The following is a 13,115-nucleotide window of genomic DNA, read 5'->3' as shown; positions in this document are numbered from 1 at the left end:
ATATATCTTGTTCTGTTTCTTTCTTAAATCAATTACAATATATCTTGTTTTGTTTCTGTCTCAAACAAATTACAATATATCTTGTTCTGTTTCTGTCTTAAATCAATTACAATATATCTTGTTCTGTTTCTGTTTTAAATCAATTACAATATATCTTGTTCTGTTTCTGTCCTAAATCAATTACAATATATCTTGTTCTGTTTCTGTCTTAAATCAATTACAATATATCTTGTTCTGTTTCTGTCTTAAATCAATTACAATATATCTTGTTCTGTTTCTGTCTTAAATCAATTACAATATATCTTGTTCTGTTTCTGTCTTAAATCAATTACGATATATCTTGTTCTGTTTCTTTCTTAAATCAATTACAATATATCTTGTTCTGTTTCTTTTTTAATTCAATTACAATGTATCTTGTTCTGTTTTTGCTTAATTACAACCTGTGCTGCATCTAAAAACGGTTACAAAATCCCGTGAAGTTCCTTTTTCTTTGTATCCTTTACAGCATGTTATTTGATTTAGCTTTATAGGAATGACAACGCGGCTGTCTTGTTCCTTGTTAGTCATAGATCGAATAAAGCATACTGTTTATTGTGTTTAAGTATATCCATTGTGTTGTTACATAAATTTCATGCATTACAATGCTTCATTTTCCCTGGATTCTTAGCCAAAGTTGAGGGGACTATGAAATCGTTCGGCTCCGGAAACAGTTAATATTAACCCATGGCAACTGTATTAAACCAATAAAACTAATTTGGTAGTTTCGTTAACTTTATTTTATTACCAGAAAACAGCCAAGGGATTGAACACATTTTACAATAGCATTATAAATGCCATTTCTTGTAAAAACTAATGGGATGTTTAAAATGCTTAAAAATGACAAGGACAGTTTTGTAACAAGATCTTTTGACTACTATTGCCTGTCCATACAGCTTAAACTATTTACAAACAGGAAACTAAAATTACCATTAAAATCAATGATGTGGGAATGAAACCTGTTGGTGCCAGATGACAGTAGCACAAACCGAGAGTTATTGATCATTGCATTGGTTTATAGTCAATCGTTTATATAGACTGTGTGATATCACAATCTAGAAAATCATTGACGAATGATAACCAAATAATCTCATAATTTTTTCGTTTGTAACTCAAAAAATACCATATGCCGGCAGTGTTTACTAACGATTAGGACACTCGAGGACTTTTATTATTTGTCATAACACTGAAGTGTAGACACCGTCACACGAGATCGTCCTTGTGTCATTATGAATAACTGGAACTGCTCATATTTCTATGTAATAAAGTAAAAATCCGTGTTGTGTCATTTTTGTTCATTTTGATGTTATAAATGGGATTAGCGATGAAACGGGAGTCTAAGAACAGAATTGTTAAAAAAAAACGGAACAGCGGTTGCTGTAGGTGAGGTACTACCAAAAACGAAAAGTGGTTTGCTTTTCATTCCATCGATTTGAAAAAGACGCTAGGTTATGCAGCTAGAATATCGTTGGCAAAACTGATCATTATGCGATCCTGGTTTAATTAATTCATACTCTGTAGTATTACCAGATGTTAAGGATCCTTGTACCGCTTCCAAACCGTGTAAATTATACTATCGCTGTTACTGATTGAGCTTCCTGTTCACCTGAAATGTCCTGGACATTCTGTGATACAGTTATAAGCAAATGGTAGTTAATGGGAGGTTACAGTATTTAGAGAGAAAAAAACATAGTGTAGCGGGACAGGGATCCTTAAATATTTGATTTTGTGTTAAAATTGTATCGTTACCACACCTCGTATACAGTTATCTCGAATGACATCACCCCTTATCTCGAAAATCATCCATGCCACAGTTCCTGTTTAATAACTAATGTATTATATCATGTCTATTTGCAGGGGAAGAAAGTTTACAGAGTAACGGTTAAAGAGGTGAGCAAATAACAAAAGAAAATTGCAGTGACAACGTTTATTGTGTAAACATGTTTCAACACGTATTGTCCTTTCATTTCAACAAATCTCAAATTAAATTAGCTGTCATACAGAGCCTCTCTCACAAAATTTGAAAGATCGCTGGTTGAATCGAAAATGAGTAATGCCCCTCATGACAACAATCAACGATTGCACATTCTCTTTAAGAAGAGTCATGACGAGTCCCGAGGAGGTTCGGGACAATGTGAAAGAATCGACCAGCTAAATGTCACTGCATGATCTTAAGAGGCAACTAGTGCGAGCTCCATATGGGACTTTTTTTGTGTATTCAAATTGGGAACACCAAAGAGATAAAATTTGTAATCAATTAGCTATTTCCATGCTTTCACATTATAACATGTCATGGAAAAAACGAAATTGATAAGAGCAGACGCCAATTATTTCTGCCCGCCATCGATCCATATAGCCACATGTCTAGTATGACGAAATTCAATATTAATCAACGAACCGCTGGAGGGATTTGATATCAAAATAATCATAACAACATGACAATCGTAATTTTTCATGAGGATTGTTCGATAAAAATAGTACATTTGATCTTTAAATCATATAATTTCCCTAATTGTGTTCACGATTTCCCTAATTGTGTTCGTAAAGAATATTTTTAGGCGTTGTGGAAGTTGTATTGATAGTTTATGTTTGTTTGCGCTAAGGTTTTTGTCCTAGACACATTTAATTAGGGTCATTTGAAGACGGCTCCACAAAAAATTGAACCACTCGTGTGTCATTTTAATCTGCATTTTCACTGGTATGTCATAAGAGGGGCAAGATGGCTACATAAATTTAACAGGGCTTAAAGAAAGAGATTCCTACACCGGCCGAAATAGAAGGGTATACAGTAGAGAACAAGAGGTCCGTAATATTCAATAAAACTTTATTTCTTTGGTGTTTCCGATTAAAGCGTACAAGACAACCTCATGTATGGTGGTCGAATAAGTTGCTACTTCCGATCATGCAGTGGAATGTTTTTTCTAATTGTTCTAATCTAGTACTGTTTTTTATATTGAATATGGAGTTGTTGAATGTTTTTACATAGACATAACTCACTGTTGACTCAACCAGCAAGCTTATTATTTTCATAGCTTTTGGCAAAATTCCTCATCTTCAAAGACCGGAACAATTACCAATGAATGTTATATATAGATATATTTAGAAGCTCTTCGGTGATGCTTTCATGCAAGTCTAATAACATATTTTACCTTCAACTGAGCGAGATCGAGTTATCTCAGTCGAAGGCTATAAGATTCTGCAACAAAATCCCAACCGAGGCGTAAGCGCATTGTCAATTTCGAGTATGAGTGCTCGGATGAATACATCGCTGTGTGAAAATTCCGCGAAAAGTCACAGAAAGGTGTCAGATAGTTCGGACGAGATAGAAAATCTAGCACGGGGTATCACATGGGATTTCCTTGTTCGAGGTGCGAGAAAATAGTAAAAAACAGATGTTAATAGGGCAATAAGATTTATACGTAATGTCCATGGTCTGAAGGAGGCTAATTGAAATTGACGTTTAATGTATGTGTTTCTCGGATGGAAGTTTAGTTACATACATCCAGATGACATTTGGAGCTGAAATCAATCAAGTATTTAGACATTTTAAATACATATTGAATTGTTTCATCTTTCTTTGTTTACGGGTTTATAAAGCACAACCAGTGAAATGTTCATATGCGACGTATTGGTGACCAGTATTATATGACCATGTATTAAGCAAATGCAAGGCAGACTGAGTTTGTCGATGTCGTACATTTTAACAACTAAGTATACATATGCATATAGTATAGCAGAATCGACGCCGCTGTTATTGGCATTCTTACATATTTCACACGTAATTCTACATACGCTTCAACGGTCATTTGTATGATGAAGGTGACAGAGTACATATAGTACTAGATATCAAAACGTCACACGTAAACACTTCACTGGTTGTGCTAGATAAGCATGTATGCATTGTTTATATACCACTCTGAAGAAAACGTTTTGAAATGTTTCATATATTGCTTCTGTATACAATCCAAGACGGAATGTGCTATATTTCTTGGCTCAAAGCCGAGACAGATAAATAGCAACTATGTGATAATAGTTCTTTCTCTTGTCTCATTTTTTTGCATGATATATAAATTATGTCTGTCTGTGTCTTGACAGCGGAGCGAATTGTCTCGGATACTTGACAAATTACATTGTTCCCAGTGTCGCTTCAACACCTAAGCTTACACACCTGTTTAAGTCATACACAGTCATAAAACATTCCTCGGATCCAGTATGTAAATTAAATCTTAACAATATTTGAATTTGACACAATGCCAACCATGTCTACAGGGAACAACCTTACGATTCTTTAATATCACGTAGTGCCTCTTAAATGTCATTTGTTACTAGTCAATTCGGTATTAAACCGCCCAAGGGAAGGCTCAAAAGTATGGTAAGCCAAACTAACTCATTTAATACTCAAAGAGGGTTCGTGAAAGTATTGAATGTTTTTAATGAAATAGAGATATCTCTACAAGAATCAAATAAATCTGTAAACATAACAGAGATATTCTTAAATGATATAAATATATGTCATTAAAGTTCGTTTGAAGATAACGTTAAATGTAAGAAAGAGATATGATCTCTATTTTTATAAGATATCTCCTTAATTAGTAGAGATATTTCCTTAATTGATAGCGATAGCTCAATAAGAATATGAAATATAACCTAAAATATATTTGATACCTCTCCCAGATATTATATGTTTAGTTGGCTTGCGATACAAGCGTGGTCACTAAGCAAATGGTCAGACTCTTTTAATAAATACATCTCCAGCACACACGCAGGCATATACACATAGGGAGATATTAGCCAGGTGGCATAGGACTAGTAGTTAGCGCCTGATAAGGCAGCTCCTGCGAATTAATGGGTATGCTAATTGTATTAATTGTATATATATGTACTGTAAAGCGCTTTAGAGTGGCTTATGTTATCATTATTATCATTAATAATCAATAAATGATAAACTGTCTTTGTTGCCTCAAGAATTCATTCAACTAGATATATTTTTATCTACAACATTTCACATCTTTTCGAATCAAGCTAAATCAAGTTCTGAACATTTTCGCAAGTATATATCGACTTGAATCGCTTTTTCACAGCACCAATGTACTGATATGTTTCTATTGCAGGAGATGCCGTATATTTTCCAGACGCCAGGTTCATCGGAGGGACCAAACAGCTTCGAGGGGTTATTAATAGATGTGCTTGACAGGGTGTCAAAAATACTTGACGTCACGTTCTCGCTTAATCACGTTGGTGATGGCGCGTTCGGTGAAAGGAGAGATGACGGGACTTGGACGGGCATGATTGGCGAGCTCCAAAGAAATGTATGAAACTGCAGTGATGACATAAGTGTTCAGGGGAGATAATCTAATATACAAATGTTTTATAAGCAATGCCAGAACTCATAGTATTCACTTTTACTGGCTGAAGTATCGCTTTTGCCTTATGTATCCATGGGGATTGTTCTATTTTTTAAAAGGTCATATGATCATGCACAAGCAGAGCCAATGTAATGCGAACGCAATTTAGTATATTAGTCTTCTTTTATCGGAAAAGATGCATACAAATAATCTTCAGAATTAACTAGATGTAAATTAACGTGATTGCTTTATCTATTTTACTTCTCAGGAATCAGACATAGCGGCCGGACCTTTAACCGTCACGGCTGACCGGGCACGTATAGTGGACTTCTCACGGTCTTTCTCCAGCACAGGTCTCAGAATATTGGTCAAGCGGCCAGAGAACACGCTGACCTCCACTGACCACGTGGATTTGTTTGTGCAACCTTTCAGTGTTGGTGTCTGGGTTCTGGTCCTCGCCACAGCGGCAGTGTTACAAATACTCCAGTCTCTTAATCAAAGGTATAGTGTAGCAGAGTTTGTTTGTTAAGGGAATTTAAGTTAGTTCATTGCAATTACTAAGGTCATGTGACTACGGTGATGATAATTTCTCTTAAGAGCTTCCGTCAAATGGCTACATTCATGATGAGACTCATCCTCCATACTCCAGGGGTAACGCTCTCTTACGCTCTCTGCAATCCTGGAATATGCCTTAACCACAAAATTGAAGGCATGTCACTAGCTATTCATTGGTTTCGGGTAGCAAACACCTGACAAATCGCTAGGCTAATAAGTACCTGTCCTTTGAAGATTACAGAGGAGCGACACCTGACTTCAGAGCCTGTTAGTTTAACGTTACGCTTACACTGGATGCGTTTGATATACAACAAAGGATCAAACTAGTCTGGTGCAGATGGCGTAAGTGAGCGTAACTCCTTGAGTATCAATGATTGATGAGGCCACTGGACATCTTTAAGATGGTATGACGACGGAACTCGGCAATAAGGCAATTCAACATATAAGGTTATTTGAAGCCAGTCAACGGCCACTACAAATTGTATATGCAAACTTGTATAGCTTGGATACGGGTAAAAGCGTGACTTATCAGGTGTCAACGGCAATAAAGTGTGGACAGAGAAAGAGATATAAAACAGATCTGAAGTGAAACAATGGCTACAAAACATACTCTACGGTTTTAATCGATTTTCTATACTTTCCAGGTTTAATCCGAAGGAGAAACCGCTAACTAACGAGAAGAATTATGAATATGAATACTGTCCAGCAATAGACGGTATGTATATATAACATTAGCAATAGTCATTTGATTCGTGAACATAACTTAACGTGGCTTCCTTGAAGGTCGGGCATATAACACAATTACCAACTCCAAGTTATGGTACGATTTGGAAAAAAAAACATATAAGTTAAACCGATAATCCGCATTGTTTAACTCTTTTTTTACAGCGGAGCCGTTGAAATTAATTCCGGCAAATTGACAATTTTTTTCTATTAGATAATTACATTTGTACTTGTTGGAACGTTATTTGGAACGCACTGTTTATAGGTCAGTTTCAGGTAGGTATAACTCGAGCTATGTATAAAATTGCGTTTGCGATACATTTTATTTGCCGGAATGAATGACGTTTATGTAAAATGGGCAGGCAAGTGTAACAGTCTGGTGTACACAAAACTGCAGTCATTTCCGCAATTTCATACCATGTTTCCTACTTTCAGAGAAAAGGATGCATACATCAAAAGCCGGATGGATTCTGTCGGCTTCTTCCAAAGTATTTGTTGTATCGTCAGTGACGTTTTACACTGCACAGCTTACGAGCATCTTAGTACATTCTGTCGACGGGGAGAAACAGTATCTACCATTCGTCACGTTCGAAGGACTTCTGAATCATCCGGATATAAACTACAGTTGTCTTGATAAAAGTTTCGCTTGTAAATATTTTGAGACTTCAGTACAATCTTTGGAAAAATCAATAGAATTTCATCTCAAATCAGGTAGAAATACGAGATACAATAATATAGATACTGCAACACGTCATCTGCGTAGAAGTACAACAAAACCACAGGCGTTAATAATAGAATCAGATTTTGCGTACTACGTCACAAGTCAGGAGCCATGTGACCTCATCGTTGTCGGTGAGGAGCTTGGAGATATTTCTCATTCGTTCGCTTGTAGACCCGGTCTAAACATATGCCATGACCTTGATGTGGCGATACTGACCTTGAAATCCACGGGAGAGTTAGGGAGGCTTCGAAATAAATGGCTAAGTGGCCCGTGTGGAAAATATTCAGAGATGACATCTCCCTATGCCCATGCAAATAAATATACAACTGACAGACAATTCACTAAAGACAGCGAAAGAACAGTTAAGAGCTTTGCAATACCTTTGGCCGTTGTGTATAGTGGCGTGGTAGTCGGCATATGTATGATGCTCTGGGAAATTTACCGTCCGAAGTCAAAAACGGTGAGTATTCGCGAACTGCAATGTCAGATATAGTCGTCTTGTTTTTGGCCAAGTTAGTATCGTATATGTTAATTTTGAATAAAAGTTAACATGAAATTTTGGAAAACATATTTAATTGATAAAATTGAGTAAAGTTATTTATGTTACAAGAAAAATACAGTTGTACGTGATTACATCGATTGTTCCATGCGATGCGCTTTTAACCAGAAAATAACAGTTATGACAAAAAATGTATTTTGACAGCTTTCTAAACGTATAACGAACCAACTACATTCAGAACTTTTCGTGTGTAGGAATTTAGAAAATCTTCAAATTTATTAATGTATTGACTCACAACATGTCACAAACGCTTGGTATTCCCTTTATCTATCTTTATATTTGTAGGTAAAAATGTTTCGGATTGAATATCACGACAGAAGCGATGGCATTGAAATCGAATCAGGAAGTGACGTCATTAAATGAACCGGAAGTTGCTGCAGTTTGAACATCTCCTCGAGACAAAACGGTCATTCAATGAAATCAGATTGTTCAATGGAACAGATGGGTCATCAGTCAGTGTCCTGATCATAAGATTTATCCTGCCGGAGTTAACGAGCGGATATGTGATTCCCGCGGTTATCAGTGAGCGACATCTGGCGTTCGATATCAATAACGAACGCAGAAAAAAAACTATGACACGTTTGAGTATCTAACGTCAAAATTGAACTTAATATTCAGAAGAAGAAAAAGATACAGCATCGTTTGCATTCATACAATATTGTGTTTCAAACAATGATCTTATTGAATATTTTACACGTGAATTGTGGCACAAGTTGTTATATATTGTATGTGCAGAAGAGAAATTAGGGACTGACAAGTGCAATTGGGGCTAGTGTTGCCTTTGTATCAGCTTAAACTTCATACTTCTTGGTTAGCATTAACCCACCCTATTGCCATAGATCACGAAGGGAAAGGAGAAAAAGCATACTTGCTGTGACAGGTATATGGAATGGAACCGCAAAGTGAAGAAGATGAGAGTCAAAGGGGAACAACTCGATCTAGCAGAAGCGATGTGGTTCCGAGATCGCAAACTATTGGACAGAAATAAATAATGATACTTTTCCTCATTAGGAAAGCTTCATTTACCAACAGAACCATACGAGGATATATCGGATGGTATTTAGTTCAAAGGTGTATTTCTAATTTTTATACAGGAATATCTTCAAGATTAACTTAATAAAGGTCAGCAATACTGTTTTCCTCATAAGTATCTAATTCTTGTCGGGAGGACGTTCATTTATATTATAACTGAATATCCGAACCAAAAGCTCCATGGGGTCTTGATATTGTCAGAAGCAAAATGGGTTAAAAACTATGAATATTATTTGTACTGCCCATTTCAAAGTTCATAGTAGTCAAAGATGTTGAAAATTTTTAACGACTTTTGAATTATTAGGATGTGAACGATAATTATTTGTGCCTGTATCAGGCTGGAGTGAATGGTCTATCCAGTTTTTCTGTTCAATAACGTTGATTTTTGTTTTCATTTGTAGTTCACGGGGTTCAAATGTGTTAAACCTTTAAACGACTTCTTCTGAATTACCAAAAGGCATTGGGTCATGCTATTCTGCAGGTTGTGCTTAAGGGATATCAAGCTTGTTTAAATATTTACATTGATTCACTTTGAAGTTGCACGAAAAAAAAATCAGTTTAAATATTTCAACAAAGATGAATAAGGTGAAGAGTATTTATCGTTAGTCTATATAATGCCAGATTGCTTGCTATCAAGATTGTGTTGAAATATATTCGACGTTTGCCACTTTATAGGTCACAGATGTAAAAGATTGGATTGTCACTGAACAACGTTCCAAAGTAAAAAAGATAAGAAGAAATATTTATTTGGTTTTGTTCATGGTAAGCGTCCTCAGAGAAGCTAAGGTTAATTTTAAGACGACGAAGAAGACATATAAAACGTACATACAGTAAGTAGAATTATAGTATTACTTGCATTCTTAACGTTTTAATAAGATCTATTTTCTCTGTTATTTCCTGTTGTGTATACTGTTGATGACCTTGACGATGAACTAATTTGAGCCAGTTCCAGGAATTTACTGTCTATTATGTTGAGCGTTGGTTCCAATTGAACCTCGTTTACCAATTTTTGCCACAATTTTGCAAATGAATATAAATGAAATGTATATTGCAGTGTATTTTTATTTCATCTTGTGATTGCTTGTTATTGATTTGACTACATGTACATTCGTTCGTCATATTTTGCGTATGAACTCAAGTTATATGTCCTATTGTGACGTCATCAAGAATTAAATGACGTCATAAACAATAGCTTTTAAGCCTGAGTTGCTATAGTTTGTGCTTCTATAATGGTCTGGAAATATTGAATTGGCCAAATAAATCAATAAACATCCAGATTAATGATATATCTTAAACTGGTTTTCATTTCCGAAAAGATGTATAAAAGACGTGACGACCTTTTCATTTTGACTCGCTGAAATGAAAAATTACTGAACTTTTCAGTGAAACTCGTGTAACATCCGATATATTTTTCACTATAAGTGTGTTGTAACAACAGCACAAAGCTCGGATGAATTGTAATATCTTTTACCATATTGGCCTCGGCAGCAAAATAGTGTATCCATGTATTTACGCCTCATCGTATTGGCTGTTAGGGCATACACAAGGAAATTCACAGCATTATTAATCACAGCCAAACAATAGGTAAAGAGCAATGCCGCCTGAAAGTAAAAATTCCCGTCGTACGCGATTACTCGATATTTGTCACATATCAGTAAAACATAACACACATCGTTTGGTAAACAGCACACAACATACGTAATGCTCATTGTTAAGAGCATACTTGTCATTTTTCGTTGCTTTTGCCACCTATGTACATCTTTTACATCCGTGATTTCCCTCGTATTTTTCACGTTTTTTCTAATTCCAGCCATAATTGCCACATTTAATCCCATAATAAGCAGAACGGTCAGGATTCCGTAAACAAAATGCAATACAACACCATACCATCCAAAAAATGCGCCATGATCACTTGTTGTTACTAACGCCATCTCATAGGTAGAATTTGAAGAGTTATCGCCCGTTACACTAATTTGAAAGAGTTCTACCGAGCATGATGTCAAAGTGACAAAATAAACTGATATCGTTAGATAAATTCCAACACGTTTTGAACATAACGTATGAACGTGAAATGGACGGAACACAGCAAGACATCGTTCCATTACTATAACAACAGTTAATGTTTTAGAAATTGATTCCAAGGAGAAAGCAACACGTGATAGAAAGAAAGTGTTTATGTTCAAATATGGTAGTTGTTTCTTGAAATATAAGTTACGTATCTGTATGAAAATGAAGAATCCTTGTCCAAGTACACACAACTCGTCTGCCAGGGCAAGACCCAGCAGCAAATGTGTGGTGGAAGTTTTCTTCTTTTCTCGATAAAACACAGTAAACGTCAGAGCGTTTCCGAACGCCCCAATAACGCATATGATTGGTAGAATGCCACAATAAACGGCAGTCATTAACTGATTCATAACTTCCGGTGAAAACGTCTCTTGCTCTTCGGAATACATCGTGTTTCTTTTTTAAACATTTGATATGAATACTAAAAGTTATCCGTGTCTCAGATACATCAATATACAATCAATCTTTCACTAACGTTATTCCACCTTCAGCATCAGAACATCACTAAAGAACAAAATGAATCAACGCTACCATGCATAAGCTTACTATTATGTCGTAAATAACTCGAACCGCTACCTAAGGAGAACACACCTTTACTTGCAGGGCAAAAACAATCTATAAATGACTTTTTGGAAAGGTGATTACTTACATCCATTCGTGCATGATATCTAATTACCTACCAAGCAGTTTCAACATGCTAATCACAAAAAAAAATCAATTTGTATTTTGCACGTACCGATGAATATCTAATCATAGCTTATCAGTGTTATATTAAACTACCACTTAAAATAACGCCTCCATCACACAGCAGACGATAACAGGGTCCACTTTACGATCGGAATCATTACTTTACGTCGGTGTTTATCGTGCCGCTTTTAATTTTGGTTATTGTAGATGGCGTAGATGGTAACCTGTACGACGGAATGACCGACTTATAGGATGACTGTCCATTTTATGGATAGTTTTCCATGCGACACAACCCTGTGCAGGTTCGGGAACCTGCTATATTCCAATACATGTCGCTAAAGTCGACTAATGTGGGATTTCTGTAGATTCTCTGCCTTTTCTTCTAGATCTTCTGCAATCAAGACCGGCGGCATTTTACGGTATACGTATTTTTCTTCTTTAAGGAATGTGCCGACGGTTCCCGATTGTCCTCGTAATGTAAATATATGGTAATGAGATAACAAATATGGCGGCAATAGAAGGGGTACATTCGCGTTTCCGGTTGAAACGGTTGAACCGGTTGAACCATGTAAAGAAAACGACAAGCACATATATGGACCGAGGCCGACCTCAGGAAAATTTGGCACGTTTAGATTGAGGGGTCCAGAAGTACCTGACCGAAACTTAAATGCTGACTATTGTCAGTTTGCGTTAGTTCTTTCTAAAACAATGTAAACTTACATGTAGTTTTTAAGATACGTTATGTAATTCAGTGGACGGATGAAGGTCATGCTACTCTAGATACACTGTTTTTTATTCTCCGAAACTGTGCATTTTTAGCTCTGCTTATAGAACCGTCCAAGTGCGTTCGTTTATCGTGGAATATGTCTGCGCCACCGTACCGTTTCAACCGGGATATGCAAATGTAGCCCTAGTTACCCCCAAGGTATTTTTTCGTTTACGAGAAGTGCCAGCGGTTACCGATTGGGTCTTCTGCTAAGATGACATAAAAGAAACCAAACCTGATCTGATCCCATTTCAACACTTGCGATCTATATCTAATCTTTTCTCACTTTGTTCCTCTTTATTACCGATTGCGTCTCCCTGTGGCTTTAATTAAAAAAACATCATGCGACGCATTGACTGACCACGTGGTGCCTGGTCATTGTGTAGTGACAAAGTGATATAAAAAATTACAGTAAAAATCGGAAGATAATTTTATTATATCGGATGTACCCTACAGCCAAGTGATATGGTGTAACATCTCTCATGGGTGTGTACGATTATATTTATCACATAACATTCATAATACGAAGAAGAAGAAGAAAAGCAAGCACAACTATGTTGCCAATTGGCTTTTTATTGGTCCAAACCAAATTACTTCGGTGGTAGTATTGTCGTTCTGAGCAGTGCA

At 36.3% G+C, this 13,115-nt stretch overlaps 1 protein-coding gene across 1 annotated transcript in view; it reads left to right on the top strand.

Moving 5' to 3' along the window:
* Positions 1-10,257, top strand: part of LOC110458397 (glutamate receptor 1-like) — a 17,449-nt gene extending 7,192 nt beyond the window's left edge. Inside the window, exons 2-7 of the mRNA XM_021510076.1 lie at positions 1,894-1,926; positions 5,148-5,345; positions 5,650-5,882; positions 6,581-6,651; positions 7,095-7,840; positions 8,225-10,257. Coding sequence (XP_021365751.1) covers positions 1,894-1,926; positions 5,148-5,345; positions 5,650-5,882; positions 6,581-6,651; positions 7,095-7,840; positions 8,225-8,302 — 1,359 coding nt within the window. The 3' untranslated portion in view covers positions 8,303-10,257. The remainder of the gene's footprint in view (positions 1-1,893; positions 1,927-5,147; positions 5,346-5,649; positions 5,883-6,580; positions 6,652-7,094; positions 7,841-8,224) is intronic.
* The last annotated feature ends 2,858 nt before the right edge of the window (positions 10,258-13,115 follow it).

The sequence above is a fragment of the Mizuhopecten yessoensis genome, unplaced genomic scaffold (assembly GCF_002113885.1).
Source record: "Mizuhopecten yessoensis strain PY_sf001 unplaced genomic scaffold, ASM211388v2 scaffold9561, whole genome shotgun sequence".
NCBI lineage: Eukaryota > Metazoa > Mollusca > Bivalvia > Pectinida > Pectinidae > Mizuhopecten > Mizuhopecten yessoensis.
This window is presented reverse-complemented; position numbering and strand designations above follow the sequence as displayed.